The sequence below is a fragment of the Topomyia yanbarensis genome, chromosome 2 (genome assembly GCF_030247195.1).
Source record: "Topomyia yanbarensis strain Yona2022 chromosome 2, ASM3024719v1, whole genome shotgun sequence".
Taxonomy (NCBI): Eukaryota; Metazoa; Arthropoda; class Insecta; order Diptera; family Culicidae; genus Topomyia; species Topomyia yanbarensis.
In genome coordinates, this window is record NC_080671.1 from 393,810,396 (window position 1) to 393,833,575 (window position 23,180).

Sequence of the window (23,180 nt, forward strand, 5' to 3'; positions counted from 1 at the left end):
CGTCGACTGGGATACGAGTAACCTTAGTGAAGATCGGGTAACCAACCCCGGTGGGAACTTTGGTCGTATGCTGGCAGGGAAGGGGGGTTACCCTTCTTCGGAAGGTGTAAACCTGTCCTGGTGTCCAGGTGGGACCTTAAGCAGTCCTGGCACGACGGCCCACCGGCGAGACAGGTGGTTGGCGTAGGCCCTATAAGCCGCCCCTTAAAAAACCCACATAACGAACAATACAGAAGATAATACGACCCAGAACAATCGGCAACGACCCAGGCGACGAATAAAGGATCACGATTGGAAACTCGGAACATGGAACTGCAGATCGCTCGGCTTCGCAGGATGTGACAGGGTAATCTACGACGAGCTAAACCCCCGCAACTTCGATATCGTGGCGCTGCAGGAACTTTGCTGGACGGGACAGAAGGTGTGGAAAAGCGGGCATCGAGCGGCTACCTTCTACCAGAGCTGTGGTACAACCAACGAGCTGGGAACCGGCTTCATAGTGCTGGGTAAGATGCGCCAACGTGTGATCGGGTGGCAGCCGATCAACGCAAGGATGTGCAAGTTGAGGATCAAAGGCCGTTTCTTCAACTACAGTATCATCAACGTGTACTGCCCACACGAAGGGAGACCCGACGACGAGAAAGAAGCGTTCTACATGCAGCTGGAGCAGACATACGACGGTTGCCCTCTGCGAGACGTGAAAATTGTCATCGGCGACATGAACGCACAGGTAGGAAGGGAGGCAATGTACAGACCGGTGATCGGGCCTACCAGCCTGCATCCCGTATCAAATGACAACGGCCGACGATGTGTGAACTTCGCAGCCTCCCGTGGAATGGTAATCCGAAGCACCTTCTTCCCTCGCAAAGATATCCACAAAGTCACCTGGAGATCACCGGACCAAGTAACAAAAAATCAAATCGACCACGTTCTAATCGACGGTAGATTCTTCTCGGACATCACAAACGTCCGCACTTATCGCAGTGCGAATATAGATTCGGACCACCATCTGGTTGCAGTATGCTTACGCTCAAAACTTTCGACAGTGCATAGCTCTCGTCGAAGCCGAACGCCGCGGCTAAACATCGAGCGGCTACAAGATGGCAGAGTGGCTCAAGAATACGCGCAGCAGCTGGAAGTGGCACTACCAACGGAAGAGCAGCTAGGCGCAGTTGCCCTTGAAGATGGCTGGAGAGATATCCGATCCGCCATAGGTAGCACCGCAGCCACTGCACTAGGTACGGTGGGCCCGGACCGAAGAAGCGACTGGTACGACGGCGAATGCGAGCAGTTAGTCGAAGAGAAGAATGCAGCATGGGCGAGAATGCTGCAACACCGCACGAGGGCGAACGAGGCGCGATATAAACAGGCACGGAACAGGCAGAACTCGGTTTTCCGGACCAAAAAGCGCCAGCAGGAAGACCGAGATCGCGAAGCGATGGAGCAGCTGTACCGCGCTAAAGACACACGGAAAATCTACGAGAAGTTGAACCGCTCGCGCAGGGGCCACGTACCACAGGCCGACATGTGCAGAGATACAAACGGGAATCTTCTCACGGACCAGTGTGAGGTGATCCAGAGGTGGCGGCAGCACTACGAAGAACACCTGAACGGCGATGCAGCAGACGACGAGGATGGCACGGTAACGCACCTGGGAGCACGCGCGGAAGACATTACACTACCGGCTCCGGATCTCCAAGAAATCCAGGAGGAGATCAGCCGGCTCAAAAATAATAAAGCCGCTGGGGTTGACCAAATACCAAGCGAGCTACTAAAACACGGTGGCGAGCCACTGGCTAAAGCGCTGCACTGGGTGATTACCAAGATTTGGGAGGAGGAGATTTTACCGGAGGAGTGGATGGAAGGTGTCGTGTGTCCTATCTACAAAAAAGGCGACAAGCTGGATTGCTGTAACTACAGAGCAATCACCCTGCTGAACGCCGTCTACAAGGTACTCTCCCAAATACTATGCCGTCGACTATCACCAATTGCAAGAGAGTTCGTGGGGCAGTACCAGGCGGGTTTCATGAGCGAACGATCTACCACGGACCAGGTGTTCGCTCTTCGTCAAGTACTGCAGAAATGCCGCGAGTACAATGTGCTCACACATCATTTGTTCATCGACTTCAAAGCCGCATACGACACTATCGATCGAGATCAGCTACGGCAGATTATGCACGAGTACGGATTCCCGGACAAACTGACGCGATTAGTGAAGGCGACGATGGATCGGGTGATGTGCGTAGTACGTGTCTCAGGGACGCTCTCGAGTCCCTTCGAATCACGCAGAGAGTTACGGCAAGGTGATGGTCTCTCGTGTCTGTTATTCAACATCGCGCTGGAAGGTGTAATAAGAAGAGCAGGGATCGACACGAGTGGTACGATTTTCACAAAGTCCGTTCAGCTACTTGGCTTCGCCGATGACGTTGATATTATTGCACGAAACTTTGAGAAGATGGAGGAAGCCTACATCAGACTGAAAAGAGAAGCCAAGCGCGTCGGACTTGCCATCAACACGTCGAAGACAAAGTACATGATAGGAAGAGGTTCACGAGAAGAGAATGAGAACCGCCCGCTTCGAGTTTGCATCGGTGGCGATGAAATCGAGGTGGTTGAAGAGTTCGTGTACTTGGGCTCACTGGTGACCGCCGACAATGATACCAGCAGAGAGATTCGTAGACGCATCGTGGCAGGAAATCGTGCTTACTTTGGCCTCCGCAAGACACTTCGGTCGAACAGAGTTCGCCGTCGTACGAAGTTGACCATCTACAAGACGCTGATTAGACCGGTAGCTCTCTACGGGCACGAGACCTGGACCATGCTCGTGGAGGACCAACGCGCACTTGGTGTCTTCGAACGGAAAGTGCTATGTACCATAATATGTTAATAAATAAATAAATGGTTTTTGATAAAAAATTCGAAATTTTGGTTAAGTATGACGGGCAAGGTTGTTTGAAACTGTCACCATTAAACTTTTTGTTTCCCCATGAGTAAGCCGCCGATTTATCCTAATTTCCGGTTAAAACATCGACGATTTATAAGTTTCTCAGAACATTACAAATTCGACGCTCAATAATAGTAAATATAAATGCGGATTCTACTCGTCAGTGATTCGTTTTGCCATAGACAGATATAACTCAACGCGTATGGTGCTACTTCAGATTCGAGTGATTCCGCTATTCTAAATGAGCCTAGGGTCCAGCTAGGGTGCCTAAAATGAAAAATCTTCGAAATCTTTGGTTGATTCTCCGTATTAGCAAGTTGGGTTCTCGGGGTCGGGTCGGGTTCGGGTTTTACAAAATTTTCATTCTCGGGTACGGGTCGGGTCCGGGTTTTTCTATTTTAAAATTTTCGGGCTCGGGTTTTACAAATTTTATAATTTCGGGCTCGGGTCGGGTTCGGGTTCGAAAAATTTGAAACCCGACCATCTCTAGTCTAGATGGAACTTGATCACTTATCGATGCAAAAATTTTCATTTGCTTATAACCATCGGATCGATCTGAAACATATCTCAGAAAATGAAAAGCGAAATGAACAACTCCAAGCAGTAGTGTAGTAAAGAGGATGCTTTGGGGTTTTGACTACACCCCCCCCCCCCCCTCACCCAAAAAAAATTGGATAGAAGTTAAAAATTTATTGATGCTGACTGATTTAATTCAATATTACAATGATAATTATCTGATCAGTACATTGATAACCTATTGTTTGAAACATCATGAGTACTTTTGAAAAATTATGGGAATGCGATCCTGATCTGTAACTGATCTATTGGTCTTGATCTCACAGTTGTCTAATAACATCAATATCAAATATTTACCTAAAACATTCCAATAGAAAATCATTCCAGAGTTCTGAAATCAATCAGAAACTTATTAAAAATTTCCTATTATATTGAGTTCAGCTTTGAAGGGGTGCAGTGTAATATGGATTTGGGTCTTTTTTAATAGGAAGCGAAATTGGAATTGCTTTAATGTCCATGAAACTTAGAACTGCTCACCGAAAAATTGCATAACTTCCAACAAACGTTATAGAATTAATAACGAGAAAACAACCATCCAAAAGTAGGAGAATATATAAAAAATGGCGTTTTGCGTTCCGCCAAATTCGCAGGTTTCGTATCTTCGATGAATTTTACAAACGTTAAACAGCACATCATTTAATAAAATAATTTTGGCGATATATCCTCCAAGAAATATTTATGGCGAATATAATCTTCAAACAAATTTCAGTTTCAGACTTAATGTCTTCAGTAAAATTTTGGGGAGTGCTATTACAAACCACTTTGTTGAAGGCATGAAGGCTCCATGTGTTCAAGGTATTAACATATTTTAGGCTATTTCTGTTTAATTTTAAATTAAATTATTATGGTATTTAACGGCTTTCTCAGTCTTAATACTCTAGGCAAACGATTTAATTTCAGATTGCCCGACGTTTCGGCCGTTTTTGGTGGCCTTTTTCAAGGGAAAACTGTATTTTAAACATAGAGAGGTGAAAGATACTAAAACATGGACTTTTAACATTAATATACACATAAACGTTTAACTCACTCTAGTCTTGTCGTTTTGTCGGAGTCGTTTATTACCAACGGTGGGAGGTTCGGTGGTTTTGCGCGGTTCCATGTACTGGATATTGCGAGGATTTTTCGCGATAAACATTCGTTAGCACTTTTTGTCACGGAGCTCGATGTTATCATCAACCGGTTTTGCAACGTCTGGTTTAAAGATGGTAACCCGATGGTAGGGTGATGAGCCCATTATCGCTATGTTTCTATTATCACGCTACCCATTTGAAGCCGTTGGTTAAAGCAGTGTCTGCCATCTTTGTTTAACGCATTGAGTCAAATGGTAGCGCAACAATAGGGGCACTCGATTCGTGTTTTCGTTGCGCTCAAACACGAGAATTTCACTGCTTTCAGCGCATGTATGTTGTTATATTGGTACTTAACAACGAAGCAAAGCTGTTGATGCTAATTTGTACGCATTCCATTGTTTGTAGGCCGAATAATTAATGAATAAGTGAGGCGCCCTTCTTAGTATGGTGAAAATAGGCTCTTCACCCTATCTATCCATCGTGACCCAAAAATTGTGCCATCACTTGTATCTGATGTGATTGTATTATTGCGGTGAGTGTAGGTTGTTTTGAGTGAGTGCAAAATTCCTGCGTAGGTTGCGTTGAGTCCATCCACATTGGTGCGATGATTTACGGTGTTAGCTGTGTTCGTGATATGGCACATTTCCAATATTGGGAGCGCCATCGACCGATAGGTTCTGTCAATGATTTCTACTTTGCTGAGATCGAACGTATGATTGTGTTGTACCACGTGCTCGATGAGAGCAGTTTTCTCTCCGAGACTGATCATCTGTTCATCGTTGTTACATTTCTTATAAAAGAAATGTATAGAATTCGCTCAAACTTTCAAGATTTTTTTCGAGGCCCGGAGGGCCGAGTCTTATATACCAATCGACTCAGCTCGACGATTTGGGACAATGTCTGTGTGTGTGTGTGTGTGTCTGTGTATGTGTGTGTATGTAACGGACAAATTCTCATTCGTGTTTCTCAGCAATGGCTGAACCGATCTTATCCAAACCAATTTTAAATGAAAGAACTAAAAAACAGTATGAACGCTATTAATTTGTTTTTGATTCTGATGTTTAGTTTCCAAGATATGAATGTTTGAATGCGTAAAAATGGCGTTTTTTGCAGTTTTTTTGAATTATCTGCCGAAATTGACAATATAGAATAGCAATTTATACGTTTTTAGACAGCTTTAACGAATACCTTTCGAACAAGCTACAGATTGTTGAAATCGGACTATTATCAAAAGAGATATTTAACATTAAATGCGGACGAAAGATTTTTATCATTTCCCATTGCCAGAAATATGACCAAAAACATGTAATCTATTGTTAACGCCAAAACGGCTTATTTTAGGTCAATAGTATCTTCGGAGAATTTAATGGAGGAAATATGCCCTTTCTTTTGGTATTGTGCTTTTGCTGATTAATCCCCCTATGAGTGAGATATTTTCACAAATTTTCTTGGAAGTGATTATATCGAAATGATGCCTTCTACAAATTTGTAGCTCTTACTTTTGCGAATAACTTTACTGAAGACTTCAAATATCTATTTTGAATACTTTAAAAGTTATGACTAGTTGTTTGTGGATTACTCTTTGTCGCCTATTTATTGTTCAATATAGTAATAATCCATTGAAATAAGCCAAACATTCTTTCGATTTTGTATTTCATTTTACTATTTACAACCGCTAGAAATAATCACCGAACACTTCCAAGTTATCTGGAAGGAACTTGATAACTTATCAGTACAAAAATGTTAATTTGTGCGAACTTTCTGACTGCAATTTTGCTAACTTATAACCATCGGATCGATCTGAAACATATCGGAAAATGAAAAGCGAAATAAATAACTCCAAGCAACGGCGTAGCCAAGAGAAGGTTTTGGGGTTCAACACCATACAACGCCCCCCCCCCCACCACACCCAAAAAAAATTGGATTGAAGTTGAAAATTTATTGATGCAGACTGATTTAATTCAATATTACAATAACAATTATCTGATCCGTACATTGATATTCTGTTGTTGCAAACATCATGAGGACTTTTGATAAATTGTCGGAATGGGGTCCTGATATGTAACTGATCTTTTGGTCTTGATTTCACAGTTGTCTAATTGCATCAATATCAAAATCCTGCCTGGAAACATTCCAATAGAAAATTCCAGAGTTCTGTTTTCAATCATGATCCTCAGATTTCTTTTCAAAATGAGCTCGTTTTTGTAGAGATGTACTGTAATAAGGGTCTTTATTTAATAGGAAGCGAAGTAAAAATTGATTTAATGTCTATGAAACATAGAACTGCGCACCAAAAAATGCATAACTTTCAACATTTGCTAAAAATGTTTTTGCCTTTCTCATTCACTCTAAATCAATCTAATCCCGACCGGGAGGGCCGAGTGTCATATGCCAATCGACTCAGTTCATCTAGATCGGAAAATGTCTGTGTGTATGTATGTGTGTATGTGGAAAAATATGTGACCTCTGTTTCTCAGAGATGGCTGGATCGATTTGCACAAAGTTAGTCTCAAATGAAAGGTACAACCTTCCCATCGGCTGCAATTGATTTTTTATTGATTGGACTTCCGGTTCCGGAGTTACGAGTTGAAGAGTGCAATCACACAGCAAATTCCTATATAAACTGAAATGAAAAATTTTCAAAATCAAATTTGTATTTTTGATGCCACATGACTTTATAATGCATGAAACATCGAGATTTGATGTAAACTCGAAAAAAATAATGTTTGACAAAAATTAATTTTTTTGGACATTGGTACATTTTTGCCTTTCTTTTTTTTTATTTCGATTATAGAGGTTTTAACCTTAAGGTCATTCGCCTCTTCGGGTTTGAAAAATCTCTTGTGAAAAATTTCGAACCCTATGTGCGGGGTCGGGACTCGAACCCAGGTGCGCTGCGTACAAGGCAATCGATTTACCAACTACGCCACCCCCACCCCCTTTTGCCTTTCTCATACAGAAAGGTTATGCAATCAATCTAAAAATCGTCAATCATACCGGCCCGGAGGGAGTATGCAGTGAGTGGTTGCTACTTTAAAAATAAAACTAGTTTAAAATTTCTTAACAAGTTGAAAATTTTCGGCAGGACCCGGACCTCCCGGATCTTACTATGTGATACTGAAACATCGCTTGTAACCAGCGGTGGTCAAGCGATGTTTCAGTATCACATAGTATCTCAAGATCGTGGCTGTCGATCCATTGTATGTATGTGCAAATCGTACTGAACATGAAATATTCACTTCCACCATTTTATTGAACATAACCATCGTAGTCTGGACAAGTGAGACAAGCACAATTGCACCACTAGGTGGATTAAAACAAGTTTATATTTTGGGAATGCGTCGAGTTGAGACGCAAACGTAATATGATTAATAACGAGGATAACACTTTCCGAATGTAGAGAGAAATTTATGAAAAATGACGATTTCCATTCGATTCTAGCAGGTCCTGATCGATTTTGATGAGAATTTGATTTTTGTTGTATGACCAATTATATGTATAGGTCAAATGTTCAAAAACAGTAATTTAAGGTCAAGATAACATCATTTTTAAACCGCCAATTTCGGAGGTTTAGTATCTTCGATGAGTTTTACAAACGTTAAACAGCGCATCATTTGATAAAATAATTTTGGCGGTATATCGTCCAAGAAGTATTTATGGTGAATTTTCTCAGGTTAATATTCATAACTACAATAAAGTCTCAACAAATTCGCTAAAATCACGAACTCTGTTACTATTTTCTGAAAAATTAATTCTGCATAATTTTAAAACTTCAAAAATTACGGTTTCGGAATTATGCCGTTTGGACAGTTAGATCGATTTTCACCAAACCCCCACCAATTGTAAAATTGGTATTGTAAAAAAACGTAAGGGCGATACTTCAATGCTGATAGGTGGGACCGAAAAAGTAAACAATCGTCAAAGGGGCGATACTATCATTTTGTCAATTTCAATAGCAAACACAAATTTTAATTTAATAATTTCAAATACTTCATGAAGTTTTGGGTTTCGATCACTGAATCATGCAATCTAGGATGTAAAAAACACAATAGTTCTTAAATAGGAAATAAAACCAAGTCTGGAAATATTCACTGTTGATTTTCTTTGAATGGTGTCACTGCTAGTGTCGCTTTTTTCCAGAAAAAGCGTTGATTTTTAGGTCTCAGTCGCGTTGGAAATTTGAGTAAAGTATAAACTTCATTTCGATTCAAAAAAAAAAAAATCAATTTTTTGGCTCAGTACAATATACATAACCCCTTTAGGAAAATTCAGTTTTCCCACCACAATGCATTGATTGAGGAATTTAGATATTTTATTAGCAGAGCATTAGCAATAATTCGTTTGTATGTCTATTTTCTAGGCCATTTTTTCGCTTTCCTATTGATTTGGTTTGAGATTTCTAGCACTGATGTTGTCCTATGCTGATTTGAGCGATTCTCTGTGTCCTGCCACAATCCCATGTAGTATGTGTTATCAAAAACATCGCGAAGCATCAAGTTTTAAATGTTCTCATACGATATAATATCAGAAGAGAGTGATAAGAGTTATAAGAAATGTCTCATCACACTGTTAGGTGGATTAAAAGCGTTTTGTTTACTCCATCCGCTTTTAATTTTTGGTATTGGTTTATGTTGGTTTTGCGTTCCATTGAGTAGAGAGTGTGAGGTCCGAATTGCGAATTACCATTGTATCCAGGAACGGTAGTTTGTTATCAGATAACAAACTACCGTTCCTGGATACAATGGTAATTCGCAATTCGGACCAAACACTCTCTACTCAATGGTACGCAAAACCAATAGCATCAAGCTGGCTTCTAAACTACCATTCATTCCACCCACTTTCAATGAAAATGAACGTAGCCGAATTGAGTGTGTGTCCCACATTAATAGGTACATCCCATTTTTTTAGGGAAATATTTTTTTCAATTGCATCGAACTACACCAATTTTTAGATAGTTTTCAAGGGGTTATTTTATCGAACCTATTCCCATTCGTGCGATAGTTTATGTTAAAAAGGTATCCTAAATTAATTGGTAAATTTAAGGGGTTGTATGTTGCAGATAGAGTAAATTCATAAATTTTCAGCGTTTTCCTACACAATATTACGAAAGCTTCTTAAACAACTTTCCCTAATAAGATTGTGAAAATTATGAAGTATTGGAAAACTTTTAATAGAAATGGCGGAAGGTTATCGTAAAGTTTCGTGCAAAAGAAAATTCCAGTAATGATGATGATTTTCCCTAACGGGTTTCGAGAGTTTTTTATTTGTTCTTTGGCATTAGGATTAGGGATAATAATTCAGATCAAAGATACTACTGGGAAGTCATTTTTAGAAGAAGTCGATATCGAAGTAAAGTTTGAACTATGCACGCATGCACTTCAGAGGTAGCGAGATATCAAGAGCTGAAATTTCAGTGCTTAGTTCTCAACCGCGCTGGCAATTTGAGTAAACGCTTTTGAGAGTATGAACTTCAAATCCATTCAAAAAATTGTTTTTCGATTTTTTTGACTCAGCATAACATATATAACCCCTTTAGGAAAATTCAGTTTTCCCTACACAATGCATTGATTGAAGAACTTATATATGTTATTAATGGAGCATTAGCAATAATTCGTTGGTATGTCTATTTTATGGGGCATTTTACGCCTTTCCATTAAATTGGTTTAGGCTTTGAGATGTCTTGCACTGATATTTAGAGCTTCCATCCCGGGAATTTATTTCCCGCGAATCCCGGGATTTTTGAATTTCCCGGGATTCCCGATTCCCGGGAAATTGTGTTTTCTCATTCCCGGGATTCGAGAATCCCGGGAAAAAAGATTTTTATTTTATTCCATAAGACTTAGATTCTCCAAATGAAATTCTGTAGGAAATATTTTTACCGGCAAACATTTGGAGTGAGTAGTGAATGCAGATTGTGCTTTTCCAACTGATTTGAAGATCAATGGACTATATATCTTTAGGCTCACTGATGTTTTCGTGATTTTTTTAGGTATATAGTCCACGCCATACTCAAAACACTGCTAAAGAATGTTGCATTCATTCAAATTTTCATTCAAAAATGGATTAATTTACTGGCCTTTATACCGAACCATTTCCTTACAGTAGCGTTAGTGATGCGCACGATATCTTTGAACCAATTGATCAGATTTTTAACAATTCTTTTAATAGTTTATTTTAATAGTTAGATCTTGAATGAAAGGGCTTGCAATCAAATTAGTAATGGAAATTTCGTTACTTTCTTAAAAAATCGATGTGTGTTTGTTTCAAAACTTGGGATGGTTTGTAGTGATATCATACTTAACGCAAACGCTATTTAAAATAAGGAATGTTTCTAGAACGTCTGCAGAAATATTTGGTCGGTTCATCGAATACATATTTCGTCTTATTTGTTATACTGTAACTGTAATATCTGTAAATTTTTGGATGTATGAAAAGGGATACAAAACGTTGTATCTGTCCAATATACTGCGCATCCGAACTCTTTGAATGCTTTCAAGGATGCAGGTAAGATTTTTGAAGGGATACGATTAAGCAATCCAGATACATGCCCGTAACAGGAAATCGATATGTAATAGGCTTCATCCATCGCTGCACAGTTCGTTTATTATCTGCTTGATTTTGATTCACACTTAATTCGAAATGATGCTGATCTTACTGTGACGGAAATGGATTCCATGTAAAAACTTTCCTCTTTTGATCGGAAGTAACTACACATTACCCAGAAGCAGCTCAATATTTTCATTCAAAATTACCAAAGAAGGTGCTTTGCATTAAATTGATCACATTCCATCGTATCAGAACAACGAATTCCAATTTTGGACAGTAACTCCAGCAGCTGCGTTTAGTATATCGTCTCAATCGTAATCGTAATTACCAAAATTTAGGCTATACATATAGCCAAGTAAAAGTTTTGCGTAAACTTATTGACGAGTTATCAAATTATTGAATGATGTGTAGGCCACCAAATCGCCATCTTCTGACAACTGCTCTACTGATATTGTCCTATGCTAATTTGAGCGATTCTTTGAATCCTGCCACTATCCAATGTAGGATGTGTTATCAAAAACATCGCGAAGCATAAATTTCTAAATGTTTTCAATCGACATAATAACCGAAGAAAGCGATAAGAGCTATAAGAAATGTATCATCACACTGTTAGGTGTATTAAAAGCGTTTTTATAGACAAAACTGTGTGACGCGGAAAACCCGCCAATTTTCGCCGGTCCCGTGGTAATTTGGCGGCATGTATGAATACGCCAGAAAATGGAAATTGTGTATCAACCGACAATCGCCAATATATTTCAGTCTCAATACCCCGGTATTTTACTTTGACGCGTATTCCATATTCAAAAGCATATTTTTGAAATTCTTCAGGCGATTCGCCGAAGTAAACATCCCCTGCATTGACGAGATACACAAAGTTTTACTTTGGAGTGAATTCCAAAAATAAAAATATTTGATGACTATGCTGCCCATGATCGCATATCAGTCCCATAAAGATAGGAAATCCCATAGAAAACGGGACAAATATGCGATCATGGGCAGTATATTTGCACTGTAAATAGTAGCGTCAACTTGCCCCGCGTGCGTCACTGTCAACTTACCCCAACCGCATATTTTTCAAAAAACTATTGAAAAAATAACTTTAATTCATGGATAGATTTAATATCTATACGGATACTGAAAGCTCTTTTTACGCACTATCGAAAAATATAATCAATTGGGAAATAAATTTAAAATCACCCTAAATAACACAAAGTGTTAAAATTTAAAAAATTTACTTGGTATGCTCGAAAACACAATATCTCCCACAACTTTTACAAAACAAAATATTTTTTAACAAAAACACATTGGATAATGGGTTTCGCATAACTTGAGGTACACAATGAGAGGCAGCGCTATATGTCTAATAGAAACGAAGACAAAGGGATTCCGCTAACTTACCCCAACCACCAAATAGCCCCGGGCTCCCCTAATATTTAATTTAACTTAATCAACATGAGTTCAATGTTATCTCCATGTGATTATATTTTGAAATGTTGGTGGAATGCGTTTGGAAGGGGAGGGGGTGGGGGTTTAGTAGAGTGGGCGTGGAGGATGCGTCAGAAATCCTTCATCTTATTTCGGTATACGGGGTGGATGAAGGAAATGCGGTTGTAAGGGTGGTCCAAAGGGAGAGGAGCGATGAAGGAGCGTGGTGTGAGGCCGTGGGTGTTCTGAACGGCAACACAATACTCAACCGCAAATGCTGCCTTTCATTTGAGACTTGGTTTGAGAACATCGGTTCAGTCATCACCGAAGAATCGATGTGACTTAAATTGCCCGAAATCCGAGGTTCCGGAATCGTCGATAGTAGACAATATATCCAAAGAATGTTTGATTGGCAATCAGTGATCTAGACGTGCGAATCGAAGTAATTTGGTGACCATTTCAATAGTTTTAGCCTCTGCGGTGTTACGATTGTACCGATTTATATGGGAAATTCCAGTGTAACCTTACTAACCAACCTGTAACTCCGAAACCAAGAGTCAGAACCGAATGCAATTCAGCAGCAGTCAATGGCATTACTGCATCTTTAATTTGAAATCAAGTTTGTAAACATCGGTAGAGAATTCGCTGGGTAATAGGTATGATATTAGCTTAGGAAATTGGCGAGTTCCCCGGAGGCATCATGAACCGTCATAGGTGGCCAAAGCTGCTTTGATTGATCATTAGTGATCCAGACCCGCAAACTAGTTTTTGTTCGGAACCCATTTTGATACGTTTTACGTCATTTGGACATCATGGTTGTACCAGTTTATATGGGAATTTGCTATGTGACCGCACTCTTCAACTCGTAACTCCGGAACCGGAAGTCGGATCAACTAAAAATTGAATAGCAGCTTATGGGGGCGTTATACCTTTCAGATGAGAAAGGCAAAAATTATATCTTCTATAAGTATATCTTCTGAAGATGCTAACTTTGTAGGTCCCACAGACATGCAGGACCTACAAAGTTTGTATATTCTAAAGATATATTTAAAATGATAGGACCTACAACTTTCTCGAAGACATCACATTTCTGTCTAGCTTTATTAAAAAGTTGATAACAGCGCTCCCCTTGCGACTGAATTCCGAACTAGTATGATTCAACCAAATAAAGCGCTGAATGCCATACTGCAACTCTTCCGAAGACACCGTGATGCTATAACGAAAGATAAGAATTGATTCCACAATTTTTCGACCACAATGTACCGATTTTCTCTTGATCCCTTATTGCTCGGTCAACTTTTAACGTAGAGACATGACATTTTCACTGGAATTTTCAAAAAATTACGCTCAACCATATACGTTCGTGCAAGAAATGTATATTAGATAGAAAATAGCCATACAAAGCAAGTAGATGAGCGGCACTCACCTTCAGAAACGACTGTTTGGGCCGAAACGTCAATGTACAACGCAATTCAATTAAAAACAGTGTTATCAATCTCAACGTTATATGAGCTACAACATAATATTTACTGATGGCGCATCAATTGGCTACTTTTTCTTAAAACCTCGGAAAGCGAACGAGAAAACTCGAATTTCCATAAGACACAATGTGGGGTTAGCCCGTTTTGGACGCCAGCTAGTACTGAGGTTACCTCTATGGTCAACGTTGACTGCGAATAGCAAAAAATCTAAAAATTATTTTTAAATTTCTACGTGGATTACTTTGAACTATAAAAAAGACAAAATTGGAAATTTTGGAGAATAAAATGTGGGTTAGCCCCTTTTGGACGCCAGCCATTTATTTATTGTCCCAAAATCCGTGTGATTTGTACTAAAACGACCAATGCAAATAACACCGCATAGATGGTTAGAAAAATAAGTATTCCGTACCAGGTTCTCGGGTACATTTCTTAACATATCTCTCCTTTAAGATGTATTTTATACTGTGCATGCCACACCTCTAAAAAATGAAATGGTTTTATGAACTTTCTTTATATAAATCAATTGCAAAAAAAAACTAAAGGTTATTCGCCCTGTAAGCATAAATATGCACCTCAGACACTTAACTAACGCTTTCTTGGTTTCTCTCTTTCTTCCAGACTAGCGCATGAAGACAAAGAAACAACTCGCCGCGGCCGCTGCAGCGGCAGCAGCAGCCGCCGAGAAGAGAGCCGCAAACGCCCCCGCTGCTGGCGTTTCCCTAAAAAAGCCGCTCAAACGCCTCCATCCGAAAGGAAAAGAAACTCCGCCGAAGGTGGTTGATTCACAATCGTCACAAGCTCTCCCCCAGCCGTCAAAACCAGTACAACCCATCACAGCGAAGGGGAAAGCTACGACGAAACTCGTCGTCGGTCCGAAATCTCCTGTTCCAACGAAACTAGATACTGCTGGCGTACAAGCCTCGGTACCACCCGGTAAAGTGGCAACCACACCCTCGGGATCGGCTAAGGTAAACAAACCTACCAAGCATGATACCGCCTTGATTCCAGTCAGTCCTACTGGGACCAGTGTAAAAGCTTCGGGTTTATGTTCACCGAAAGGATCCGCCAGCATCAAAAAGGTAGAGCTCGCTAAAGGGAAAAAACCCACACCCACCAACACTGGTGGCAAAAAATCATCCGCCGGAGAGAAAAAGAAGATTCAAAAAGAGTTGAAAAATCTTGGTATTACCGATAGGACCATCAATCAACTCGACGCGACCGTGGTCGAATGCAATCCGTCCATCAGTGAGATGGTGAAAACCAAATCGCGTGCCACCGTCAGTCAGCAAAAGTATAATGAGATTGGCTCGGTGGGTGGTCCCTCTGGGTCGACCCAGAAGACTACCGTGGCTGCCAGTTCCGTAAAACCGGAAGGCTATCCCGCGTTGATGGGTAGCAGCGATGGCAATAAGCCAACAGAGTCCGTTTCGATGGTATCTGCAGCGGCTAATAGAAAGAAAGCCTCTTTTGCCCAGCAGAAGACAAAGGACACGCCACTCGCCGCAAAAGAAGATACCAAACGGGAGGCTGCGGATCGTGAAGAAGGTGCGAAAAACAAAAGCCCAGTCATGGCCTTGCCAACGCCTGCGCCACCACCGTTAGCCGCTAAAGAAGATGTCAAAGCGCCGGCCGGGGCCAAAACGAACGATAGCAAAACTAAGGCGAAAAAACCCGAAAGCAACGACGATGATAATGATAATGGTACAGCGGAAAACAAGACGGTAAAAAGAAACACCTTTGCGTCTGCGGTTACAATGACTGCGGTCCCCAAAGCAAAACCCAGATCCAAGAAGGCTATCCTGGAGGAAAAGAGAGCGGCAGAGGCAAAAGCCGCTGCGGAGGTCTTGGCTGCCATGGCACAGCCTGCTTCTGGGTCTGCTGTTATACAAGCCGAAGATAAACAAAAGGTTGAAGAGGAAAAAACATGTTCCCTTGTTGAACTTGAAACGGACGACCGGCATGAGGCTGACGTCCAGAGTCGCATTGAAGATATTGTAAAAGCTCTGGAGGAGGAGGATGACGAGGAGGAAGGCGGAATAACACATCCGAAAGCGGACGAGATTAAGATAGTGCCCCAGGTGAACGATGAACAATCGCCAGCAGCGAAAGAAAAGAAACAAATAAAAGTGGTGAAACCAAAAAGTTCTAAGTCCGTCCCGAAAAAGCCGCGTAAAGCACCAGCTAAAAAGCCACCGCCGAATGATGAAAAGGTGGAAAGCAATGTTGTGACTTTGAACGATTCAATTAGTTCGGAAAATAATACACCCGCTGTCGGGATGTCAGAAAAACAATTAATCTCTTCGTATTCAGCTGAAAGATCGACTAAACCTTCCGAAATGGAAGTCGTGACCGTTAAAAGTGTTCCAACTTCAACGGCTAAACGAAAATATGTTAGAAAACCGAAGAACTCTGGGGGTGTTGCGATCAAAGTTCCTAGTGCACTGCCACTGGAAACCCAGAAAAGTGCTACCAGTCCCAAACATGCCCCGGAAATAGTTCCAATTAGTCTAGAATCTCAACATACTCCACAGAAAGATGCTTCCGCTCACATTGAACCGCCGGCAAGTGACAAGCAACTACAAACAATTCAAAGCAGCAAATGTTTCGTAAAGACTAACGAGATGTGTCCATTGAAACCGATGGAATCTCCCGAACCTCCGAAAACAATTCGATCATCTACGGAAAATTACGATGATGTCCCGCTGAATCGGCTAAAAAATAAAACTAAACCTCCAACCAATTCGTCGGAAGTATTCACGGTTCCGCCTAAACCACCCATCTCGGTAGAGCCTGCCAGTTCTGGCAGCTCAAATCCGCCGACTCCGCTGCTTGCCAGCCTGTTGAGCAAACCGGTAAAATCCAGGAGAAAGTATGTCCGGAAGAACCCCGTAACGCCGGGACCTAGTGGCAGTAAGAAACAACCTCCAAAGCGCTCTCTCGATACGCCCAAAGAATCCAGCGATAAAAAGTCTGAAAAGAAGGACGTGTACGATTTCGACGATTCCGAGAGTGACATCGACACTCCGGTGAAGGCAGGTAAACCTATTTTTAAGCGAAAGCCACTGGAATCTTCATCTTCGCTGAGGGATGAAGATGAATTCGATGACACGCAGCAACTGGAGGTGAAATCGGCGAAGGAAGTAGAGAATATCGGCCAGATGATGTCCGAGAAAAAGCTTCCAGCAAGTGACAATGATTCTGAACTGGAGAAAAAATCTTCAAAACCGATAAAGAAATCATCGAAATCCGAGGATAGGATCAAGAGCCCCGAGGGACCTCCTTTGAAAATGTCTTCGTCCGAATCGGAACATTCGAATGATGATGACGATGGGGATGATGACGAGGATTATCCGCACGAGCGACCACGTACCCCAATCAGTCGGAAGGTGAAGCAGGAGGTTCGGGACAGCTCGGGCGATGAGAACGACGACGACGACGATGACGATTCGGATGGCTATTCGTCGGAGGAATCGGTACGGACTAGAATTGTGAAGAAACGGCTGACGGCAAAGACGCGCCATTTGAAACTGTACGGATTTTGGTCCGGTCCCAAACGGCATCGGGTGGCTTCGTTGAATGCGATTGCCAAGGTACACTGTTTGTACGAGAACGAAACCCGAGCTGCGCTGGAAGCTAGTTTGACGAAACAGTCGAAAGGCTCAAAGGCGGTCGCAGCTAAGGTGGTGAAAAAGGAGAAAACCGAAGACGATGATAAGAAGAAAGAGGTTTGTGATGCGAAGGAAGACAAGAAGGATGTAAAAAGTGACAAAAAATTAAGTGCACAGGAGAAGAAGGAAAAAGAAGACGATAAAAAGCAAAAAGCGGCCCTAGCAAAGGAGGAAAAGAAGAAAGTGTGTAAACTTGTGGAATCTAAGGAAGAGAAAAAGAAGGAAGGTAAGAAGGTTGAAGTGAAAGAAAATAAGAAGGACAGTAAGAAGAAAGAGAAAGAAAAACCGAAAGAGGAGTCGACTAGCGATAGCGAAGACGATGAATCCGAGGAAGAAGTTGTTACACGGTAAGTTTTGAATGGTTTTCTTGGCCTGGAAACAGATTTGACTTAGACTCATAGTGACCTAGAAAAATATTTTTGTGTATTTAAGTTGAACGGAGACTGGTGCAAAAATCATAAAAAACTGTTTTTCGGAAAAAATGCCAGTCTCGACAATAATGCCATTCTCGGCAAGAATGCCATTCTTGGCAAGAATTCCATTCTCGGCAAGAATGCCATTCTCGACAAGAATGCCATTCTCGGCAAGAATGCCATTCTCGGCAATAATGCCATTCTCGGCAATAATGCCATTCTCGGCAAGAATGCCATTCTCGGCAAGAATGCGATTCTCGGTAAGAATTCCATTCTTGGCAAGAATTTCATCCTCGGCAAGAATGTCATTCTCGGCAAGAATGTCTTTCTCGGCAAGAATGTCATTCTCTGCAAGAATGTCATTCTCGGCAAGAATGTCATTCTCGGTAAGAATGTCATTCTCGGCAAGAATGTCATTCTCGGCAAGAATGTCATTCTCGGCAAGAATGTCATTCTCGGCAAGAATGTCATTCTCGGCAAGAATGTCATTCTCGGCAAGAATGTCATTCTCGGCAAGAATGTCATTCTCGGCAAGAATGTCATTCTCGGCAAGAATGTCATTCTCGGCAAGAATGTCATTCTCGGCAAGAATGTCATTTTCGGCAAGAATGTCATTCTCGGCAAGAATGTCATTCTCGGCAAGAATGTCATTCTCGGCAAGAATGTCATTCTCGGCAAGAATGCCATTCTCGGCAAGAATGCCATTCTCGGCAAGAATGCCATTCTCGGCAAGAATGCCATTCTCGGCAAGAATGCCATTCTCGGCAAGAATGCCATTCTCGGCAAGAATTCCATTCTCGGCAAGAATGCCATTCTCGGCAAGAATGCCTTTCTCGGCAAGAATGCCTTTCTCGGCAAGAACGCCATTATCGGCAAGAATGCCATTCTCGGCAAGAATGCCATTCTCGGCTAGAATGCCATTCTCGACAAGAATGCCATTATCGGCAAGAATGTAATTCTCGGCAAGAATGCCATTCTCGGCAAGAATGCCATTCTCGGCAAGAATGCCATTCTCGGCAAGAATGCCATTCTCGGCAAGAATGCCATTCTCGGCAAGAATGCCATTCTCGGCAAGAATGCCATTCTCGGCAAGAATGCCATTCTCGGCAAGAATGCCATTCTCGGCAAGAAGGCCATTCTCGGCAAGAATGCCATTCTCGGCAAGAATGCCATTCTCGGCAAGAATGCCATTCCCGGCAAGAATGCCATTCTCGGCAAGAATGCCATTTTCGGCAAGAATGCCATTCTCGGCAAGAATGCCATTCTCGGCAAGAATGACATTCTCGGCAAGAATGCCATTCTCGGCAAGAATGTCATTCTCGGCAAGAGTTCCATTCTCGGCAAGAATGCCATTCTCGGCAAGAATGCCATTCTCGGCAAGAATGCCATTATCGGCAAGAATGCGATTCTCGGTAAGAATTCCATTCTTGGCAAGAATGCAATTCTCGGCAAGAATGTCATTCTCGGCAAGAGTACCATTCTCGGCAAGAATGACATTCTCGGCAAGAATGCCATTCTCCGCAAGAATGCCATTCTCGGCAAGAATGCCATTCTCGGCAAGAATGTCATTCTCGGCAAGAATGCCATTTTCGGCAAGAATGCCATTTTCGGCAAGAATGCCATTTTCGGCAAGAATGCCATTCTCGGCAAGAATGCCATTCTCGGCAAGAATGCCATTCTCAGCAAGAATGTCATTCTCGGCAAGAATGTCATTCTCGGCAAGAATGTCATTCTCGGCAAGAATGTCATTCTCGGCAAGAATGTCATTCTCGGCAAGAATGTCATTCTCGGCAAGAATGTCATTCTCGGCAAGAATGTCATTCTCGGCAAGAATGTCATTCTCGGCAAGAATGTCATTCTCGGCAAGAATGCCATTCTCGGCAAGAATGCCATTCTCGGCTAGAATGCCATTCTCGGCAAGAATGCCATTCTCGGCAAGAATGCCATTCTCGGCAAGAATACTATTCTCGGCAAGAATGCCATTCTCGGCAAGAATGCCATTCTCGGCAAGAATGCCATTCTCGGCAAGAATGCCATTCTCGGCAAGAATGCCATTCTCGGAAAGAATGCAATTTTTGGCAAGAATGCCATTCTCGACAAGAATGCCATTCTCGACAAGAATGCCATTATCGGCAAGAATGTAATTCTCGGCAAGAATGCCATTCTCGGCAAGAATGACATTCTCGGCAAGAATGCCATTCTCGGCAAGAATGCCATTCTCGGCAAGAATGCCATTCTCGGCAAGAATGCCATTCTCGGCAAGTATGCCATTCTCGGAAAGAATGCAATTTTTGGCAAGAATGTCATTCTCAGCAAGAATGCCATTCTCGACAAAAATGCCATTCTCGACAAGAATGCCATTATCGGCAAGAATGTAATTCTCGGCAAGAATGCCATTCTCGGCAAGAATGACATTCTCGGCAAGAATTCCATTCTCGGCAAGAATGTCATTCTCGACAATAATGCCATTCTCGGCCAGAATGCCATTCTCGGCAAGAATGCCATTCTCGGCAAGAATGCCATTCTCGGCAAGAATGCCATTCTCGGCAAGAATGCCATTCTCGGCAAGAATGCCATTCTCGGCTAGAATGCCATTATCGGCAAGAATGTAATTCTCGGCAAGAACGCCATTCTCGGCAAGAATGCCATTCTCGGCAAGAATGCCATTCTCGGCAAGAATGCCATTCTCGGCAAGAATGCCATTCTCGGCAAGAATGCCATTCTCGGCAAGAATGCCATTCTCGGCAAGAATGCCATTCTCGGCAAGAATGCCATTCTCGGCAAGAATGCCATTCTCGGCAAGAATGCCATTCTCGGCAAGAATGCCATTCTCGGCAAGAATGCCATTCTCGGCAAGAATGCCATTCTTGGCAAGAATGCCATTCTCGGCAAGAATGCCATTCTCGGCAAGAATGCCATTCTCGGCAAGAATGCCATTCTCGGCAAGAATGCCATTCTCGGCTAGAATGCCATTCTCGGCAAGAATGCCATTCTCGGCAAGAATGCAATTCTCGGCAAGAATACTATTCTCGGCAAGAATGCCATTCTCGGCAAGAATGCCATTCTCGGCAAGAATGCCATTCTCGGCAAGAATGCCATTCTCGGAAAGAATGCAATTTTTGGCAAGAATGTAATTCTCGGCAAGAATGCCATTCTCGGAAAGAATGCAATTTTTGGCAAGAATGCCATTCTCAGCAAGAATGCCATTCTCGACAAGAATGCCATTCTCGACAAGAATGCCATTATTGGCAAGAATGTAATTCTCGGCAAGAATGCCATTCTCGGCAAGAATGACATTCTCGGCAAGAATGCCATTCTCGGCAAGAATGCCATTCTCGGCAAGAATGCCATTCTCGGAAAAAATGCAATTTTTGGCAAGAATGCCATTCTCAGCAAGAATGCCATTCTCGACAAGAATGCCATTCTCGGCAAGAATGCCATTATCGGCAAGAATGTAATTCTCGGCAAGAATGCCATTCTCGGCAAGAATGCCATTCTCGGCAAGAATGCCATTCTCGGCAAGAATGCCATTCTCGGCAAGTATGCCATTCTCGGAAAGAATGCAATTTTGGCAAGAATGTCATTCTCAGCAAGAATGCCATTCTCGACAAAAATGCCATTCTCGACAAGAATGCCATTATCGGCAAGAATGTAATTCTCGGCAAGAATGCCATTCTCGGCAAGAATGCCATTCTCGGCAAGAATGCCATTCTCGGCAAGAATGCCATTCTCGGCAAGAATGCCATTCTCGGCAAGAATGCCATTCTCGGCATAAATGCCATTCTCGGCAAGAATGCCATTCTCGGCAAGAATGCCATTCTCGGCAAGAATGCCATTCTCGACAAGAATGCCATTCTCGGCAAGAATGCCATTCTCGGCAAGAATGCCATTCTCGGCTAGAATGCCATTATCGGCAAGAATGTAATTCTCGGCAAGAACGCCATTCGCGGCAAGAATGCCATTCTCGGCAAGAATGCCATTCTCGGCAAGAATGCCATTCTCGGCAAGAATGCCATTCTCGGCAAGAATGCCATTCTCGGCAAGAATGCCATTCTCGGCAAGAATGCCATTCTCGGCAAGAATGCCATTCTCGGCAAGAATGCCATTCTCGGCAAGAATGCCATTCTCGGCAAGAATGCCATTCTCGGCAAGAATGCCATTCTCGGCAAGAATGCCATTCTCGGCAAGAATGCCATTCTCGGCAAGAATGCCATTCTCGGCAAGAATGCCATTCTCGGCAAGAATGCCATTCTCGACAAGAATGCCATTCTCGGCAAGAATGCCATTCTCGGCAAGAATGCCATTCTCGGCAAGAATGCCATTCTCGGCAAGAATGCCATTCTCGGCAAGAATGCCATTCTCGACAAGAATGCCATTCTCGGCAAGAATGCCATTCTCGGCAAGAATGCCATTCTCGGCAAGAATGCCATTCTCGGCAAGAATTCCATTCTCGGCAAGAATTCCATTCTCGGCAAGAACGCTATACTCGGCAAGAATGCCATTCTCGACAAGAATGCCATTCTCGGTAAGAATGCCGTTCTCGACAAGAATGCCATTCTCGGCAAGAATGCCATTCTCGGCAAGAATGCCATTCTCGGCAAGAATGCCATTCTCGGCAAGAATGCCATTCTCGGCAAGAATGCTATTCTCGGCAAGAATGCCATTCTCGGCAGGAATGTCATTCTCGGCAAGAATGCCATTCTCGGCAAGAATGCAATTCTCGGCAAGAATTCCATTCTCGGCAAGAATGCCATTCTCGGCAAGAATGCCATTCTTGGCAAGAATGCCATACTCGGCACGAATGCCATTCTCGGCAAGAAAGCCATTCTCGGCAAGAAGGCCATTCTCGGCAAGAATGGCATTCTCGGCAAGAATGCCATTCTCGGCAAGAATGCAATTCTCGGCAAGAATGCCATTCTCGGCAAGAATGCCATTCTCGGCAAGAATGCCATTCTCGGCAAGAATGCCATTCTCGGTAAGAATGCCATTTTTGGCAAGAATGCAATTCTCGGCAAGAATGCTATTCTCGGCAAGAATGCCATTCTCGGCAAGAGCAA

The 23,180-nt window shown here is 42.5% G+C and overlaps 1 protein-coding gene across 1 annotated transcript in view; it reads left to right on the forward strand.

Annotated features, from left to right (window-relative positions):
- LOC131684830 (titin-like) overlaps positions 1 to 23,180 on the forward strand; it is a 650,991-nt gene that overhangs the window by 39,895 nt on the left and 587,916 nt on the right. The window contains exon 2 of the mRNA XM_058968031.1: positions 14,661 to 18,057. Within this exon, the coding sequence (XP_058824014.1) occupies positions 14,669 to 18,057 (3,389 nt within the window). The 5' untranslated portion in view covers positions 14,661 to 14,668. The remainder of the gene's footprint in view (positions 1 to 14,660; positions 18,058 to 23,180) is intronic.